This window comes from Heptranchias perlo, chromosome 2, assembly GCF_035084215.1.
Source record: "Heptranchias perlo isolate sHepPer1 chromosome 2, sHepPer1.hap1, whole genome shotgun sequence".
In the NCBI taxonomy this organism is placed as follows: Eukaryota; Metazoa; Chordata; class Chondrichthyes; order Hexanchiformes; family Hexanchidae; genus Heptranchias; species Heptranchias perlo.
In genome coordinates, this window is record NC_090326.1 from 118,690,246 (window position 1) to 118,709,018 (window position 18,773).

The 18,773-nt window shown below is 44.4% G+C and overlaps 1 protein-coding gene across 3 annotated transcripts in view; it reads right to left on the reverse strand.

Moving 5' to 3' along the window:
• Positions 1 to 18,773, reverse strand: part of akap9 (A kinase (PRKA) anchor protein 9) — a 248,150-nt gene that overhangs the window by 32,766 nt on the left and 196,611 nt on the right. For all 3 annotated transcript variants that reach the window (XM_068006479.1, XM_068006470.1, XM_068006463.1), the window contains 4 exons: positions 12,062 to 12,229; positions 10,246 to 10,746; positions 7,289 to 7,349; positions 98 to 255 (listed from right to left, as the gene is read on the reverse strand). In XM_068006479.1, the coding sequence (XP_067862580.1) occupies positions 98 to 255; positions 7,289 to 7,349; positions 10,246 to 10,746; positions 12,062 to 12,229 (888 nt within the window). The remainder of the gene's footprint in view (positions 1 to 97; positions 256 to 7,288; positions 7,350 to 10,245; positions 10,747 to 12,061; positions 12,230 to 18,773) is intronic.

Below are 18,773 nucleotides of genomic sequence, written 5' to 3' on the forward strand. Positions count from 1 at the left end.
CAGAAAAATAATGCCTACTGCAGCAATGTGACATTTTCTATTTCCAGAACAGCCATACTGTGGCTTCTGTGAGTGACTGAGAATATTGACTCCTTACCTTTATTTTGTCAGGAAGGTTCTCTGTATCCTGCCTAAGTGTTGCATGAACTGTATGAGACATATTGCTCACTCTCCTGGTTCCTTCTGGCATGTTTCTGTATTCCTGTCCTTCAGTAGTAATATCAAATGTTCCTGGATTCCCATCGGAGGTGCCATCTAGAAGTAAGATGAAATGAACACATCCAGTTGAATTAACTTATTTGAATGAAAAACATTCTTCAAGATACCATCTACCTTCATGACTGGACAATATATTTCATAAAGTTTGTGTATTTTCTCCATATGATTCAGAATTCAATTACTTAAATAAAAAGTAGTTAACAGTACTAAATTACAATGCAACCCCAACCTACAACTCAGCATCCTGTACAAACAGAAAATCATTTCTGGTCTACCTAAACCCATTCTTGCTCCCCCCCCTCCCCTGTCTCCCAACCCCATTTCCTCATTTTCTCCCCTTAAAGCCCTCTCCCTCTCCACCCTCATCTCAACAAGTGCAAGGATCTCATGGACGTATTGATCACTAAGATTGAGACCATTCACCTTTGCAACTTCCCCTCCCTCCTGTTCACCAAGCCAAACCTCCTTCCAAGCTCCCCCTGGCCCAGCCATGAACCCATGTATTTTTTCAGTTTATCTCCTATCACCTCTCCTCTCATGCCCGCTCCGAGCTCATCTTGTCCAAGAGACCGATCGCCTGATGCCTTGACCTCATTCCCACTAAACTGCTGACCACTGAACTTCTCTTCCTGGCCCCCATGCGAGCCAACATTCTAAATGGTTCCCCCCTCTTCAGGTACTGTCCCTCTCGCTTTTGAAATCGCCATCACCAACATCCTCCTTAAGAAACCCACCTGTGTCCTGGAAAACTATCACCAACCTCCCTTTCCTCTGCAACAACTTTGAAGTGTTGTCGCCTCCCAAATCCATACCCAATCTTTCCCACAACTCCATATTTGAATATCTCCAATTAGGTTTTCGACCTTGCCACTGTACCAAAACGGCCCTAACCAAAAGTCACAAATGACACCGTCTATGACTGAGGACCTGGTGCATTGTCCTTCCTCATCCTCTTTAACCTCCCTGCAGCCTTTGGCACAAATAGACTACACCATCCTTCTCCAACAACTTTCCTCCACTGTCCAACTCAGTTGCCCGTACTTGGTTCCACTCTTACCTATCCGATCATAGACACAGCATTTTCAGCAACAGCTTCTCTTCCCACCCCCACATCATTATCTTTGGAGTCCCACAAGGGTCTGTCCTTGGCCCCCTCCTCTTTCTCATCTACATGGTGCTCCTTGACAACATCATCCGCAGACACAGAGTCAGCTTCCACATGTACCCTGATAACACCCAACTCTACTTCTCCACCATTTCGCTCGACCTCTCCACAGCCTCTATGTTGTCAGACTGCTTGTCTGACATCCAGTATCGGATAAGACCATAGAGACCATAAGAGATAGGAGCAGGAGTAGGCCATTCGGTCCCTTGAGCCTGCTCCGCCATTCAATGAGATCATGGCTGCTCTGATTTTTACCTCAACTCCACTTTCCCGCCCTTTCCCCATATCCTTTGACTCCCTTGTTGGTCAAAAATTTGTCTAACTCAGCCTTGAATGCATTCAATGACTCAGCCATAACAGCTTTTTGGGGTAAAGAATTCCAAAGATTCACGACCCTCTGAGAGAAGGAATTCCTCCTCATTTCCGTCTTAAACGGGCGACCCCTTATTCTGAGACTATGCCCCCTAATTTTAGATTCCCCCATGAGGGGTAACATCCTCTCAGCATCTACCCTATTGAGTCCCCTCAGAATCTTATATGCTTCAGTAAGATCTCCTCTAATTCTTTTAAACTCCACATCCGCGGATGAGCCGCAATTTCCTCCAGGTAAACATTGGGAAGACTGAATCAGATTGTTGGCAACTTAACGTCCTGATTGACCCTGAGCAGAGCTTCCAACTCCAATCGTTTCCAACACAAAGGCAGCCTATGTTAATGCTAAAGGGATCAAGGGATATGGGGAAAAAGCAGGAACAGGGTACTGAGTTAGACGATCAGCCATGATCATTTTGAACTGCGGAGCAGGCCCAAAGGGCCGAATGGCCTACGCTTGCTCCTATTTTCTGTGTTTCTATTGTTGTATCATCATCTGCTTCCATCCAGCCTCAAGAAATCTGCCACTGAAACCCTCATCCATGCCTTTATCACCTCCAGACTTAACTTTTCAAATGCTCTCCTGACCGGCCTCTCATTCTCATATATTCTGACCTTTTGTGCATCCCCCTTTCCTTTACCCCACCATTGGCAGCCATGCATCCAGCCATCTAGGGCCCATACTCTGGAATTACCTTCCTAAACCCCTCCCTCTCCACCTTTAAGGCCCTCCTTAAAACCTCTCTCTTTGACCAAGCTTTTGATCACCACTTCTAACATCATCTTTGTCTCGGCATACATTTTTGTCTATTTACATCTCTGTGAATTGCCTTGTGACGTTTTTCTATGTTAAAGGTACTCAAGTTGTTGTTCGTACATCATGTGAGCACAAAGCTTGTAGGGTCTCGGAAAATCGACCCTAAAAACTGTACTGCTTCAGGCAAGCAGTACAGAAGTTTTGGTGACAAGTATAAATTGAAAGCAATAGGCCCATCCCACAACTAGGAGGGTTGAACTTGTTATACTCATTTTCTACAAAAAATATTTGTGTTTTTCAATTAGTTAGTTAGCTATATCGTCATTATGTTGGATGTATTTTTAAAGTGTCCAAATTGCATTTTATTGTGCTGTTAGTTTAGCTTAATATAAAAACTATATTCTATGCAACTATATTTGACTAGATCACCAGATTGGATTAGATGAAAAGACTCTCCAGCCTATTTGATTTTATGCTTCCAAAATACCAATACTACTAGCGTCCCTTTATAACATGTAACTGTTGAGTTCCGTTGGATACAGTAGCATAGTGGTTATGTTACTGGACTAGTATTCCAGAGGCCTGGACTAATAATCCGGAGTCATCAGTTCAAATCCCACCATGGCAGCTGGGGAATTTAAATTCAATTAATTAAATAAAATCTGGAATAAAAAAAAACTAGTATCAGTAATGTTGGCAATGAAACTACCGGATTGTCGTAAAAACCCATCTGGTTCACTAATGTCCTTTAGGGAAGGAAACCTGCCATCCTTACCTGGTCTGGCCTATATGTGACTCCAGACCCACAGCAATGTGGTTGATTCTTAATTGCACTCTGAAATGGCCTAGCACAGTCAAGGGCAATCAGGGATGGGTAATAAATGCCAGCCTTGCCTGCGATGCCCACATCCCATGAACGAATAATAAAAAAAGTTTACAGGACATTCTTTCCAGCATTGTTCTAGCTGCGTGAAGGAATACTTCCTGGTGTCATCCAAAATTTGCCCTTTGTAACACTCTTGCAGTCACCAGAATATTGGCTTTGGCTGTTTTTTTTTAGGATGGTTCTTTCTTTTGGATAGCTGCACCTGGGCCCCCTTGTCCCATTTCTTTGGCACATTTGAAAATATTGTTCTGGTTTGCTTCCTGTACCCTGTTGTATTCTCTATGCAGTCTCTCTGAGATGGCCTTAGCTTGTCAATTGGTTCTTGCAGATGATCCCTTTAACAAAGGCACAGCCTCCAAAGAAAAGCCTAAGCCCATAAACTGGTGCAAGGGTGTGCTGTGTCACTTTTATCAGAGTCTTAAATTAGAGTAGAAATGGAGATGAAGAGTCACTCTTCAAACTGATATGTGACTGAAGTTGAAGATTTTAAATATTTATAAGTTGTGATGAAGCCCAGGTTCGCCAAAAACAAAGATTTTTTTCCTTTTTTTGTGAAGTTAATGTAACTTTAAAACCAGATTTTAAATATTTCATGACATAGCTTGATCATGTGTGTTGGAGTATTTTTTTTTAAAAGATTATTTACCTTACTGTATTTATTCTTTCTCCATGGTGTTTGCCTTGGACAGGACACTATGAACTGCAATTTTCTGTGTAAAATGGTAGGGTGTCTGCACTAACTCTCTTGGCCATGCATCTATAATGGCAATGATTTGCATCAATGATTCGTCAGTAACATATATTAATTGTGTCCAATTCATTTATTCCCACAGATTGCACGCTTAACACAATTGTTTAAAAGAAGAATTTCTTCAAATCCCAACCGGAGAACTTGGGCAACCATAGGAGGTTCAATTTCAAATGTGATTGAAATTGTGTTCTTGAGGTTGCCTTAAAACAGATGGATCACACTTTGTTCCAGAGAAATCCTGCTACTGTAAAGACGTTTAAAAAGATACTAACTGAGAATGAGAGAAATCATGAAACTATAGACCTATTAGTCTAACATCTGTTGTGGGGAAGTTACTAGAATCTGTAATTAGGGACAGAGTGACTTGGACAAATATGAACTGATCAGAGAGAGCCAGCAAGGATTTGTAAAGAGTAAGTCATGTCTAATTGACCTAGTTGAATTTTTTTTGAGGAGGTTACTAATGTGGTAGATAAGGGGGTGTCGATGGATTTTATTTATATGGACTTCCAGAAGGCATTTGATGAGGTTCCACACAAGCGACAGTTAGCAAAAATGAAAGCGCATGGATTTGGACATGGGTAGGGAATTGGTTAGGAGGTAGAAAACAGAGAGTAGGGATAATGGGTATGTACTCCAATTAGCAGGATGTGACTAGTGCTTTTCCCCAGGGATCTGTACTGGGGCCTCAGCTTTTCACTATATTTATCAATGATTTAGATGAAGAAATAGAGAGCCGTGTGTCCAATTTGCTGACAACTCTAAGTTAGCAGTGTAGATAGGAGCAGAAAGTTGGAAAGGGACGTTGACAGACTAAGTGAGTAGGTAAAATTGTGGCAGATGAAGTTCATTGTGGGGAAGCGAGAGGTCATCCACTTTGGACCTAAAAAAGATAGTTCAGTGTATTTTCTAAATGGTAAGAAGCTAGGAACTGTGGAGGAGCAGAGAGATTTAGGGGTCCATGTACAGAAATCACTAAAAAGTAGTGGACAGGTACAACAAATTAAAAAGGCTTTCCACCATCTACAAGGCACAAGTCAGGAGTGTGATCGAATACTCTCCACTTGCTTGGATGAGTGCAGCTCCAACAACACTCAAGAAGCTCGACACCATCCAGGGCAAAGCAGCCCGCTTGATTGGCATCCCATCCACCACCCTAAACATTCATTCCCTTCACCATCGGTGTACCGTGGTTGCGGTGTGTACCATCTACAGGATGCGCTGCAGCAACTCACCAAGGCTTCTTCGACAGCACCTCCCAAAACCCACGACCTCTACCACCTAGAAGGACAAGGGCAGCAGGCACATGGGAACAACACCACCTGCACATTCCCCTCCAAGTCACACACCATCCCAGCTTGGAAATATATTGCCGTTCCTTCATTGTTGCTGGGTCAATATCTTGGAACTCTGTACCTAACAGCACTGTGGGAGAACCTTCACCTCACGGACTGCAGCGGTTCAAAGAAGGTGGCTCACCACCACCTTCTCAAGGGAAATTAGAGATGGGCAATAAATGCTGGCCTTGCCAGCAACGCCCACATCCCATGAACGAATAAAAAAAAATCTCAAAGGGGCTGGAATACAAAGGGGTGGAAGTTATGTTACAGTTGTATAAAGCTCTGGTTAGACTGCATCTAGAGTACTGCGTTCAGTTCTAGGCACTGCAACTCAGGAAGGATATATTGGCCTTGGAGGGGGTGCAGCACAGATTCACCTAAATGATAGTGCAGCTAAAAGGGTTAAATAATGAGGACATATTGCATAGACTAGGCTTGTATTCCATTGCACATAGAAGATTAAGGGATGATTTAATTGAGGCGTTTAAGATGACTAAAGGATTTGATAGGGTAGATAGAGAGAAACTATTTCCTCTGGTGGGGAAGTCCAGAACAAGGGGGCATAACCGTACAATTAGAGCTAGGCCATTCAGGGATGATGCCAGGAAGCACTTCACACAAAGGGGAGTGAAAACACTCTCCCTCAAAAAGCTGTTGAGGCTAGGTAAATTGAAAAATTCAAAACTGAGATAGATTTTTGTTAGGTAAGGGTATTAAGGCATATGGATCAAAGGCAGGTAAATGGAGTTGAGATACAGATCAGCCATGATCTAATTGAATGGCAGAACAGCCTACTCCTGTTCCTATGACACGGTAATATACTGAGACACATATTTTGAAATAATGCTGCTTAGGAGATTTATTTATTTAAATAATGGCTCACAGCCATTTTGAAGCTTTTTGGAGGGGGGTGGCGGGGAAAGAGAGGAGAAGGAGCGTGTTCCAGATAAGGATACTGTAATCACAACTAGCTAACTTAAGTAATTATTTGTACAGAACTCCAAATCTGCATTGTGTTGTTAGTAAGAAACCAGACACAAACAAATGCAATATTACCAGTGTGATCATTTGGAAATCAGCATCTATCAATAAAAAAGTCATTTATGAGGTCTGATTTAATAATGACTACTTTTTAAGTTTACTAACTTATTATTTATGATCTTGCGAGGTGTGCACTCTCATTTTGGAAAGGTATTGAGTTTTGATCAGAGAAAGTTTAAGTCTGGTTAAAATATGACAAACAATAACTTGTGAGTGACTGGTCAGTGCCACATTCTATCTCAGTCTTTCCGCCTCTTCCTGCTTGCTACAGGGGCAAGTAAAAAAAAACTTCACCAGATAAGGCACCACAGTTGTACGGTTCATTGAAGATTAAAACCGCTTCTATGTTTCAAAAATAGCTTAAACACAGAGCTTCTGAAAAGGAAAGAGTGATTTTAAAGAAAACTGCGATCACATTTTGGTGGGTTGGTTAATTCTGGCTTTGCAAGCCAAATGTAAGAATGCTTCAAGCTTTCATCAGTAGCCCTACAATAAGAATGACCGAAGCAATAAAGTACCCATATAGGTACGGTCATCCTGCAACACAGACTTCATCTTCTCAGCCAGCTCTCATTAACAAATCCCAAGAAGAAAAAAATGCTTTCTTCTGTTAAGTCTAGATGAATACAAATAACAAATCTTACATTTTCAAAATTAGCATTTACCTTTTCTGAGCATCATAGTTTCAAGGCATTTGTCTGAAATAAAAAATGGTAGGGTCATTGAAGAAAAAGGACAAATATGTAGAGGTTCTTACCAGTGACATCTCTATCCCTGAGCTGTAATGTGGCAGATGGTTCTGGTCTTCCAAGGTGACCCTGAGTGAATGAAGAATGGACAAAAAAGAATAAGGTATAATTTTATAGTGGCAATTAAATATTTATCAGAAATTAGAGACTAATCCTCTCCTTCTCATAATTTGTACACTACCAGTAGAAAAATTAAAACATTAGATGACCGCATAAAAAAAGTTATCGGTACCAAAACTGAGAAGCAATTCCTCCCTCACCAGATGAGAAGTAGCTTAATACTTTCTCCCAGTCCCTCCCCCTCAATAACCAATTAGGTTCTCCTACCCTGCTGAGAAGAAATACTTCAGTTCCCCCGCCTGCCACTCCGAACGCCATCAAGTAACTTGGGCCTTCTCCGCCACTGTCAGAAACAACACTGTAGCCCTCGCCGGGAAGCAACTAGGGCCACTACTGCCTTCATGTCAATACCCTCAACCCACTCCACACTGAAAAGGAACTGGACCGTCTGCATCATGACAGTGAGCCATAAATACACCCCCTGCACCACCCCCACCAAACAAGAAGAAAGTCAGGCCTGGCCCACTGCCACCCAATCCTTCCCCATCTCCATCGTCCCCTCTCTTCTACCCCTTCATCTCGCCCCATCCGCCTCCTCCACTTCAAATTCTGCTCCCTGTCACACCATCTTTACCCCATTGTGAAGAAAATGGAACCTAGCCCATTGCAACCCTCCTCTCACTGAAGAAAATCAGCTCTGGCCCAGTGCCACTCACCCTGTTGTGGTCCACCACTGACCCCTTCCCTCACACCCTATTTCCCCCCTACCTCAACTGTCTCCAATACCATGGAAGATCAACTAGTACATTAAAATCAATACGTCCTGTCTTCTTTCCATTCAAAAGCCATATGTCAACAGTGCCTGTGAGCTTTTCAATGTTAACTGTGTCCACATCTGGTGACATCTGTCCTGTCCTGCTTTTAATAGGATTTTCTCATGTAACAACCTGTGACACTAGACTACTTTAAAAACTGTTTTAGGTCTGTCTGAAATTTTGAGTTCTACTGGGTGACACTGTGGAGCATTAGATTCTTCATTTCATCTCTGAAATGCCCCTGTCTAGCATTCCTGCTGTGCAAGGTAAGTATGAAGGCACGTGCCCCCTTTTTATAATATTATTTGAAAAAATTTAACTCTCTTCCCCATAGGTTTTATTGAGCTACTACTGCCAGCACCATCCTGCTTTCCCTGCCTTGATTTCGCCATCCTCAAGCCACCAAGCCAGGACTAAATTTTGTTATGCTCAAGCCTACCTGAGTATGGTTTGCCCCCTCGATTGAGACCTCATCTATTAATGTTTTGGCTGACTGAAGAATCTGCATCTATTGCACCTGTGGACTTTTCTGCAGCTTTTATAGGCCTTGGCCATAGCATCGGCACTTGAAAAGCTTGGCCTCCTCAAAGAGGGAAATTGGAGTGCCCCCCTGGCCCCCACCCCATGGTTGAGAAGATAACGTGGTACAGGAAATCAAGGCAACTCTCCTTGCTAAGAAAAAGTGGGCCACAAATAAGGCAACTCTCCCCCCTACCCCATGAGAAAGAAAATAGGGCAGAGAAATTACAAAACAAGTAACCCTCCTCCCAGGTGAGAAGAAAAACTGGGGTAGGTAGACAGAAACCAATTCTTCCCATCCGCTCCCCACTAAGAAGAAAAAATATGCTACAGGTAGAAGGCTACTCCCACCCACTTCTACCGAGAAGAAGAACTGGCCAGAAAACTAGAGCACCACCTTTCTCATCCTCCTTCCATTCCAGCTTCCCTGCCATTCTACCTCCCCTCCCACTCCTGTCCTCCATTCCCCTCTTCTGTTCCCTTCATTCTCCACTCCATCTCCTCCCATATGACCCCAATCCTTCACCCCCTCCTCATCCTGTACCCCATCTCTTCTCCAGCACCTTCTCTCCCCTCTTCCTTTACCATGGCCTAACCCCTCATCTTGCTCCCCTCTATCCCCTCCCCTCCCACTCCATTCCCACACCCTCCCCCTCTCCCCAGTGGTCTAATTATCCCTTCTTCTTTCAATCCTACTTGACCTAAATACTGCACTTGGTCTTGACTCCCCATGTGCAATGCCATGGGAAATTGACTATTGACAAAAAAAGATGTAAAAGCAACTGGGTAGCAGATACAGGGGAAAATCATAAAAAGTTATGAAGATATGCAGAATTGGTAAGTACACCTACTTTTCTCCAAATGATAATGTTTCTAACTACAGTATTATTTGAGAGGGTTTACTCTTTGCACATAATATGTTTATGATAATATCCCATTCAAGTTATTGTTTCTTACAAACTACCAAACTGAAAAATACTGTAAGGAGATGCTTAAATTGATAGCATTTTCATCTGAATTTCCATATAATCCTAAATTACTGATTTGTCTCAGTCCTTTATTGTTCCCATATTTTCTGCATTACAATTGCTGGTCACAGCCATTTTGTGTAGAATTACCCCTGCAGTGAGATAACGATGTTCTGCTTCAGTAACCTTATTAATGAGAGGGCTAGCCACAGTTTTTGCCACTGGAGTAGATATACTATTGTCACTGAAGGGAATTACATAAAATGTATGTTCCGATGCTGACTCTATAGCAATTTGGATGTACACAGCTCCCACTGAAAGTCAAATTAGTTTCACAAGACTCTTAAAACACACACAGGGGTCATTTTCCACTTCTGCGGCATTGCGTCTATATTATAGCAAGAATAAGACTGAGTTGTTTTAAATGCCCATTTTTTTTTAAACACTACAAATCTTAGCATGCTAGGACAGGTAATCCTTGTTAAAAAAATGTTTACAGGCTGTTGTAGATGTAACAAAATGGTTCAAATGTTTAAACAAAATTCTTGGGCAAAGTCTGATATTTTCACCTCAATAATCAAAATTCCAATAATGAGCACTAACCAGTCTTGAGCTACTGATCACTGCTTTGATAGCATTATATTCTTCCCTCAGTGTATTCATTTGCATTGTGTGGTCCCTTATCAAGGCTTCTGTTTCAGCAGAATGTCTTGCCTCCAGATTGGTCATTTCAACAGCATTGAGCTCTCGTAGTTGATCAATTTTTTCAGAGCATTGCCTTCTTATTTTTGTAACTTCCTCTGAAGAACTAAGATATGAAGGCTGAAAATTAGTTTGATCTTCTGCATTTTTACAAGTGGTCAGTGTAGCCTCAACAATATCAGCAATCAATATTTCGGTTTGGACTGCCGAGTCCACCAGGGTTTTTATTGGTCTTTCTTTGGTCAAAGTATTGTTTGGTTCTTCAGTAATGTCCAAGTTTTTGCACTTCAGAGGAGTTTGGTTGTCTTGTTCAAAATGGGCAAGTTTCTCCTCTGCTTTGCTGAAGGCTTCCTTTGCAGTGTTGAGTTTTTCCTGAAGATTTATTATGGTTAGTTCTTTTTCCTAAATAAAAGGAACACAATTCAGATTTTGAACAAACATTTTTAGTTTTCACACTGTCTGGTAGATTTCCTAAGCAATCTCATGGCAGTTGACTAGTCTCAAGGGCACATTTTCTGATCTGCGTGTGTGGTGGCCAATACCTCATCACTGATGAGGACCTGGGAATATTTACTCTTGTATGTATCAGTACGAAGTAATTATTGTTTATATTTGCCATATTAATTTTTAGAAAAGGTACAATAAAGCAGCTCAATCTGTAATCCTGAGCACTCTTCTTTCACAAGGTTCTAGGAACAACTTTATCAGATAGTAATGTATTTTTCTCATTATTAATCTAAGTTGATACACCTTTCCCTCAAATTGCCGAATTAACCTTGGATACAAATGCATTTCCGTTCAAGGTATCATTAGTTACAATGTGATGGCTACCCTATGTGCATGGCAATATTTTTTGAAGGTCTTGCATGACAATTGCGATTATGAACTAACATTCAGGCATCACCCTTAAGCACACATATAGCATTCTTGGTCTAGCCATGCCAAAGTGTTTCTTAAACTGATTCTAAAACATGCTTGTCCAAAATTGCTAATATTTAAATTTTTGAAAACATCCTAGGTGGAAAAAGGGAAAGGCATTTTGGCCAGTCATCTTACGTCACTTGGCAACACAAATATGTACACAGTGCAAATTAAAATTGCACATACTCAATATGACTTTAGTTTGATATTAACCGCATTCAACAATTACATTTATTCACAATATGTGAACGAGCCTGGGTAAGTAACCTAACGATTAATGATACTGAGGCTGCTATTGAAATCAGACAATTATATGCAGGATAAATTATAGCAATTTACTGAAAAATAAACAGCAGTATTGGAAATGAATCAACATATAACTCCAAAAAGATGAGAAGATTACAGATGGTCATGACATCACGTGTTCATTTATTTTCCTAATCCGCCACATACACTTCATCTGGAAACCAGTGATGATCTAACTCTACAGAACAGAGGTGAAGGGAGAGGGAGAGTGTGAGAGAGCAAGAGAGAGAACACGAACGAGATAGATAGAGCAAGACAGATAGATAGAGAGTGAGGGAGAGACCAGGGCAACAGGTGTGGGGGGTTGCGTGCGGCCAGGGCAACGGCAGAACAAGAGCAAAAGGAGAGAAAAAAAAGTGATGCTCAAACCGTTTCAAACTAATGAATTAGTTTTGAAATGAACTCCATGTTTTGTGGGCAACTACATATCCTCTGTTTGTACAACAATAAACTGTTTCCCAATACAGAAACACTAGTTATCAGTCTGTACCTGTAAGTCTTCTTGGAGTTTCTCAGTCTGCTCTCTATAACTATTTAATTCTTCTTTGGTGACTGAAGCTTCAGCTTTGACCTGCTCTAGTTCTGAAACTAGGTCCGTTACGGAGGTGGCATCTTGTTGAACAGGCATTTCTAAGCATGTCACTTTCTTTCCACCAGCCTGCAAAGCCAAGTTATGAAAAGATTTTTCAGAACTGTTATATGAACACAACGACGAAGAGTCGAGATTGTAAAGATTATCTAAACCAGAAAGTTAACAATGAAACAAATCCGAACATTAGGCAATCCTAACATTAGGACATTGGTGCAGGAATTCCTCAGGGCAGTATCCTAGGCCCAACCATCTTCAGCTGCTTCATCAATGACCTTTCCTCCATCATAAGGTCAGAAATGGGGATGTTCGCTGTTGATTGCACAGTGTTCAGTTCCATTCACAACCCCTCAGAAAATGAAGCAGTCCATGCCAGCATGCAGCAAGTGGCAAGTAACATTCGCGCCAGACAAGTGCCAGGCAATGACCATCTCCAACAAGAGAGTCTAACCACCTCCCCTTGACATTCAACGGCATTACTATCGCCGAATCCCCCATCATCAATGTCCTGGGGGTCACCATTGACCAGAAACTTAACTGGACCAGCCATATAAATACTGTGGCTACAAGAGCAGGTCAGAGGCTGGATATTCTGCGGCAAGTGACTCACCTCCTGACTCCCCAAAGCCTTTCCACCATCTACAAGGAACAAGTCAGGAGTGTGATGGAATACTCTCCACTTGCCTGGATGAGTGCAGCTCCAACAACACTCAAGAAGCTCGATAACATTCAGGACTAAGCAGCCAGCTTGATTGGCACCCCATCCACCACCCTAAACATTCACTCCCTTCACCACCGGTGCACTGTGGCTGCAGTGTGTACCATCCACAGGATGCACTGCAGCAACTCGCCAAGGCTTCTTCGACAGCACCTCCCAAACCCGCGACCTCTACCACCTAGAAGGACAAGAGCAGCAGGCACATGGAAACAACACCACCTGCACGTTCCCCTCCAAGTCACACACCATCCCAACTTGGAAATATATCGCTGTTCCTTCATCGTCACTGGGTCAAAATCCTGGAACTCCCGACCTAACAGCACTGTGGGAGAACCTTCACCACACGGACCGTAGCGATTCAAGGCGGCGGCTCACCACCACCTTCTCAAGGGCAATTAGGTATGGGCAATAAATGCTGGCCTCGCCAGCGACGCCCACATCCCATAAACGAATTAAAAAAATTGTAGCCTGTAACCAGTGAGGGTGTTGACACCTTGGGGGAGTGCAGTCAAGAGCAAATCCATGGCACCGTGAGAGACTCGGATGCACAGGGGGGCAAAAGAAATGCAGCTGTTACAGGGGATTCGATAGTCAGGGGGATAGACAGGCGTTTCTGGAACTGCTGATGTGAGTCCCGCATGGTGTGTTGCCTCCCCGGTGCCAGGGTAAAGGACTTCACGGAGAAGGTGCAGAACATTTTGAGGAGGGAAGGGGAACAGCCAGAAGTGATGTTCCATGTGGGAACCAATGACATAGGAAGGAAAAGGGTCGAGGTCCTGCAGTCAGAGTTTCAGGAACTAGAGAGGAAGTTAAAAAGCAGGATCTTAGTCCTGCTTAATTGTGCCCTGTACGCTTGAGTGTACAGGGCACAATTTCAAAATTTGTAGATAACGCAAAACTTGGAAGGGTAGTTAACAGTGAGGAAGATAGTGATAGATTTCAAGAGGATATAGACAGACTGGTGGCATGAGCGGACACGTGGTAGATGAAATTTAATGCAGAAAAATGCGAAGTGATACATTTCGGTAGGAAGAACGAGGAGAGGCAATATAAATTATAGGACACAACTCTAAAAGGGGTGGAGGAACAGAGAGATTTGGGGGTGTATGTGCACAAATCGTTGAAGGTGGCAGGGCAGGTTGAGAAAGCTGTTAAAAAAGCATATGGGATCCTGGGCTTTATAAATAGAGGCATAGAGTACAAAAGTATGGAAGTCATGATGAACCTTTATAAAACACTGGTTCAGCCACAACTGGAGTTATGTGTCCAGTTCTGGACACCGCACTTCAGGAAAGATGTGAAGGCCTTATAGAGAGGGTGCAGAAGAGATTTACGAGAACGATTCCAGAGATGAGGGACTTTAGTTACGTGGATAGACTGGAGAAGCTGGGGTTGTTCTCCTTGGAAGAGAGATGGTTCCGAGGAGATTTGATAGAGATATTCAAAACCATGAAGGGTCTAGACAGAGTAGGTAGAGAGAAACTGTTCCCATTGACGGAAGGGTCAAGAACCAGAGGACATAGATTTAAGGTGACTGGCAAAAGAACCAAAGGAGACATGAGGAAAAACTTTTCTACACAGCGAATGGTTAGGATCTGGAATGCACTGCCCAAGGGGCTGGTGGAGGCAGAGTCAATCATGGCCTTCAAAAGGGAACTGGATAAGTAATTGAAAGGAAAACATTTGCAGGGCTACGGGGAAAGAGCGGGGGAGTGGGCCCAGCTGGATTGCTCTTGCACAGAGCCGGCGCGGACTTGATGGGCCGAATGAGCTCCTTCTGTGCTGTAACCTTTCTATGATTAAACGTAGTAATCTCTCCCAGTGCCATGCGCTAGTGAGTAAAGGAATGGTAGGATAAGACAGGTTAATGCAAGCTGGAGCAATGTGCAGGAAGGAAGGCTTCAGATTCCTGGGGCATTGGGACTAGTTCTGGGCAGGAGGGATCTGTTCAAGATGGACAGTTTGCACCTCAACAGAGTTGGGACCAATGTCCTCATGGGGAGGGTTTGAACTAATTTGGCAGGGGGATGGGCACCAGGAGGAAACATTAGAGAGGAGAAACAAGGTGCATAGAGGACTGGGAGGGACAAAGAGCACTAGAGTAAAGAATAGTTCAGAAATAGGAGGGATCAGACAGGGGGAAAATGCGAGGCAGTCTAAGATGGGGGATTCGAGTTCATGTGCGTCAATGCACATAGCGTGGTAAAAAAGCTTGGTGAGCTGCTGGCTCAAGTTGCCACATGGGCCTATGATATAGTGGCAATAACAGAGACCTGGCTCAAAGAAGGGGAGGGGATTGGGTACTTAATATTCCTGGCTATAAGGTATTCAGGAAAGATAGGGAAGGAAAGGGGGGTGGGGGTGGCAGTATTGATCAAAGAAACTATTGCAGCGCTGGTGACGGATGATGTAGTTTTGGGGACAAAGACAGAATCTATTTGGTTAAAATTGCCCAGGTATGTCCTGTCAACAAAAAGCAGGACAAATCCAACCCGGCCAATTACCGCCTCATCAGTCTACTCTCAATCATCAGCATCGTTCATAGGATGTGGGCGTCGCTGGCGAGGCCAGCATTTATTGCCCATCCCTAATTGCCCTCGAGAAGGTGGTGGTGAGCCGCCTTCTTGAACCGCTGCAGTCTGTGTGGTGACGGTTCTCCCACAGTGCTGTTAGGAAGGGAGTTCCAGGATTTTGACCCAGCGACGATGAAAGAACGGCGATATATTTCCAAGTCGGGATGGTGTGCGACTTGGAGGGGAACGTGCATGTGGTGTTGTTCCCCTATGCCTGCTGCTCTTGTCCTTCTAGGTGGTAGAGGTCGCGGGTTTGGGAGGTGCTGTCGAAGAAGCCTTGGCGAGTTGCTGCAGTGCATCCTGTGGATGGTACACACTGCAGCCACAGTGCACCGGTGGTGAAGGGAGTGAATGTTAAGGGTGGTGGATGGGGTGCCAATCAAGCGGGCTGCTTTATCTTGGATGGTGTCGAGCTTCTTGAGTGTTGTTGGAGCTGCACTCATCCAAGCAAGTGGAGAGTATTCCATCACACTCCTGACTTGTACCTTGTAGATGGTGGAAAGGCTTTGGGGAGTCAGGAGGTGAGTCACTCGCCGCAGAATACCCAGCCTCTGACCTGCTCTTGTAGCCACAGTATTTATATGGCTGGTCCAGTTAAGTTTCTGGTCAATGGTGACCCCCAGGATGTTGATGGTGGGGAATTCGGCGATGGTAATGCCGTTGAATGTCAAGGGGAGGTGCTTAGACTCTCTCTTGTTGGAGATGGTCATTGCCTGGCACTTGTCTGGCGCAAATGTTACTTGCCACTTATGAGCCCAAGCTTGGATGTTGTCCAGGTCTTGCTGCATGCAGGCTCGGACTGCTTCATTATTTGAGGGGTTGTGAATGGAACTGAACACTGTGCAATCATCAGCGAACATCCCCATTTCTGACCTTATGATGGAGGGAAGGTCATTAATGAAGCAGCTGAAGATGGTTGGGCCTAGGACACTGCCTTGAGGAACTCCTGCAGCAATGTCCTGGGGCTGAGATGATTGGCCTCCAACAACCACTACCATCTTCCTTTGTGCTAGGTATGACTCCAGCCACTGGAGAGTTTTCCCCCTGATTCCCATTGACTTCAATTTTACGAGGGCTCCTTGGTGTCACACTCGGTCAAATGCTGCCTTGATGTCAAGGGCAGTCACTATCACCTCACCTCTGGAATTCAGCTCTTTTGTCCATGTTTGGACTTAGGCTGTAATGAGGTCTGGAGCCGAGTGGTCCTGGCGGAACCCAAACTGAGCATCGGTGAGCAGGTTATTGGTGAGTAAGTGCTGCTTGATAGCACTGTCAACGACACCTTCCATCACTTTGCTGATGATTGAGAGTAGACTGATGGGGCGGTAATTGACCGGATTGGATTTGTCCTCGAGATCCTCAGCTTTATTAATAGAGGCATAGCGTACAAAAGCAAGGGAGTTATGCAAAACATTTATAAAACAGTGGTTAGGCCTCAGCTGGAGTATTGTGTTCAATTTTGGGCACCACATGATAAGAAGGATGTCATGACCTTAGAGAGGCTGTAGAAGAGATTTACTGGAATGGTGCCAGGGAATGAGGGACTTCAGTTATGTGGAGAGACTGGAGAAGCTGAGGTTGTCCTTCTTCGAACAGGGAAGATTAAGGGGAGATTTGATAGAGGTGTTCAAAATCATGAATGGTTTCGACAGAGTAAATAAAGAGCTGTTTCCAGTGGCAGAAGGGTAAGGAGCTGGTGGACACAGATTTAAGGTGATCGGCAAAAGAGCCAGAGGAGACATGAGGAAGCATTTTTTTACGCAGTGAGTTGTAATTTAAAAAAAAAAAATCGTTCATGGGACGTGGGCGTCACTGGCAAGGCCAGCATTTATTGCCCATCCCTAATTGCCCTTGAGAAGGTGGTGGTCAGCCGCCTTCTTGAACCGCTGCAGTCCGTGTGGTGAAGCTTCTCCCACAGTGTTGTGAGGTAGGGAATTCCAGGATTTGGACCCAGCGACGATGAAGGAACGGCAATATATTTCCAAATCAGATGGTGTGTAACCTGGAGGGGAACGTGCAGATGGTGGTGTTCCCATATGCCTGCTGCCCTTGTCCTTCTAGGTGGTAGAGGTCGAGGGTTTGGGAGGTGCTGTCGAAGAAGCCTTGGCGAGTTGCTGCAGTGCATCCTGTGGTGAAGGGAGTGAACGTCGGGTGGTGGATGGGGTGCTAATCAAGCGGGCTGCTTTATCCTGGATGGTGTCGAGCTTCTTGAGTGTTGTTGGAGCTGCACTCATCCAGGCAAGTGGAGAGCATTCCATCACACTCCTGACTTGTGCCTTTTAGATGGTGGAAAGGCTTTGGGGGGGGTCAGGAGGGGAGTCACTCGCTGCAGAATACCTAGGCTTTGACCTGCTCTTGTAGCCAAAGTATTTATGTGGCTGGTCCAGTTAAGTTTCTGGTCAATGGTGACCCCCAGGATGTTGATGGTGGGGGATTCTGCGATGTTAATGCCGTTGAATGTCAAGGGGGGGTGGGCAGACTCTCTCTTGTTGGAGATGGTCATTGCCTGGCATTTGTCTGGCACAAAGGTTACTTGCCACTTATCAGCCCAAGCCTGGATTTTGTCCAGGTCTTGCTGCATGCAGGCACGGACTGCTTCATTATGAGGGGTTGCGAATGGAACTGAACACTGTGCAATCATCAGCGAACATCCCCATTTCTGACCTTATGATGAGGGAAGGTCATTGATGGAGCAGCTGAAGATGGTTGGGCCTAGGACACTGCCCTGAGGAACTCCTGCAGCAACGTCCTGGAGCTGAGATGATTGGCCTCCAACAACCACTACCATCTTCCTTTGTGCTAGGTATGACTCCAGCCACGAGGGAGTTTTCCCCCTGATTCCCATCGACTTCAATTTTACTAGGGCTCCTTGGTGGCTCACTCTGTCAAATGCTGCCTTGATGTCAAAGGCAGTCACTCTCACCTCACCTCTGGAATTCAGCTCTTTTGTCCATGTTTGGACCAAGGCTGTAATGAGGTCTGGAGCAGAGTGGTCCCGGCGGAACCCAAACCGAGCATCGATGAGCAGGTTATATGTGAGTGAGTGCCGCTTGATAGCACTGTCGACGACACCTTGCATCACTTTGCTTATGACTGACAGTGGACTGATGGGGCGGTAATTGGCCGGATTGGATTTGTCCTGCTTTTCGTGGACAGGACATATCTGGGCAATTTTCCACATTGTTGGGTAGACGCCAGTGTTGTAGCTGTACTGGAACAGTTTGGCTAGAGGCGTGGCTAGTTCTGGAGCCCAATCTTCAGCACTACAGCTGGGATGTTGTCGGGGCCCATAGCCTTTGCTGTATCCAGTGCACTCTGCCAT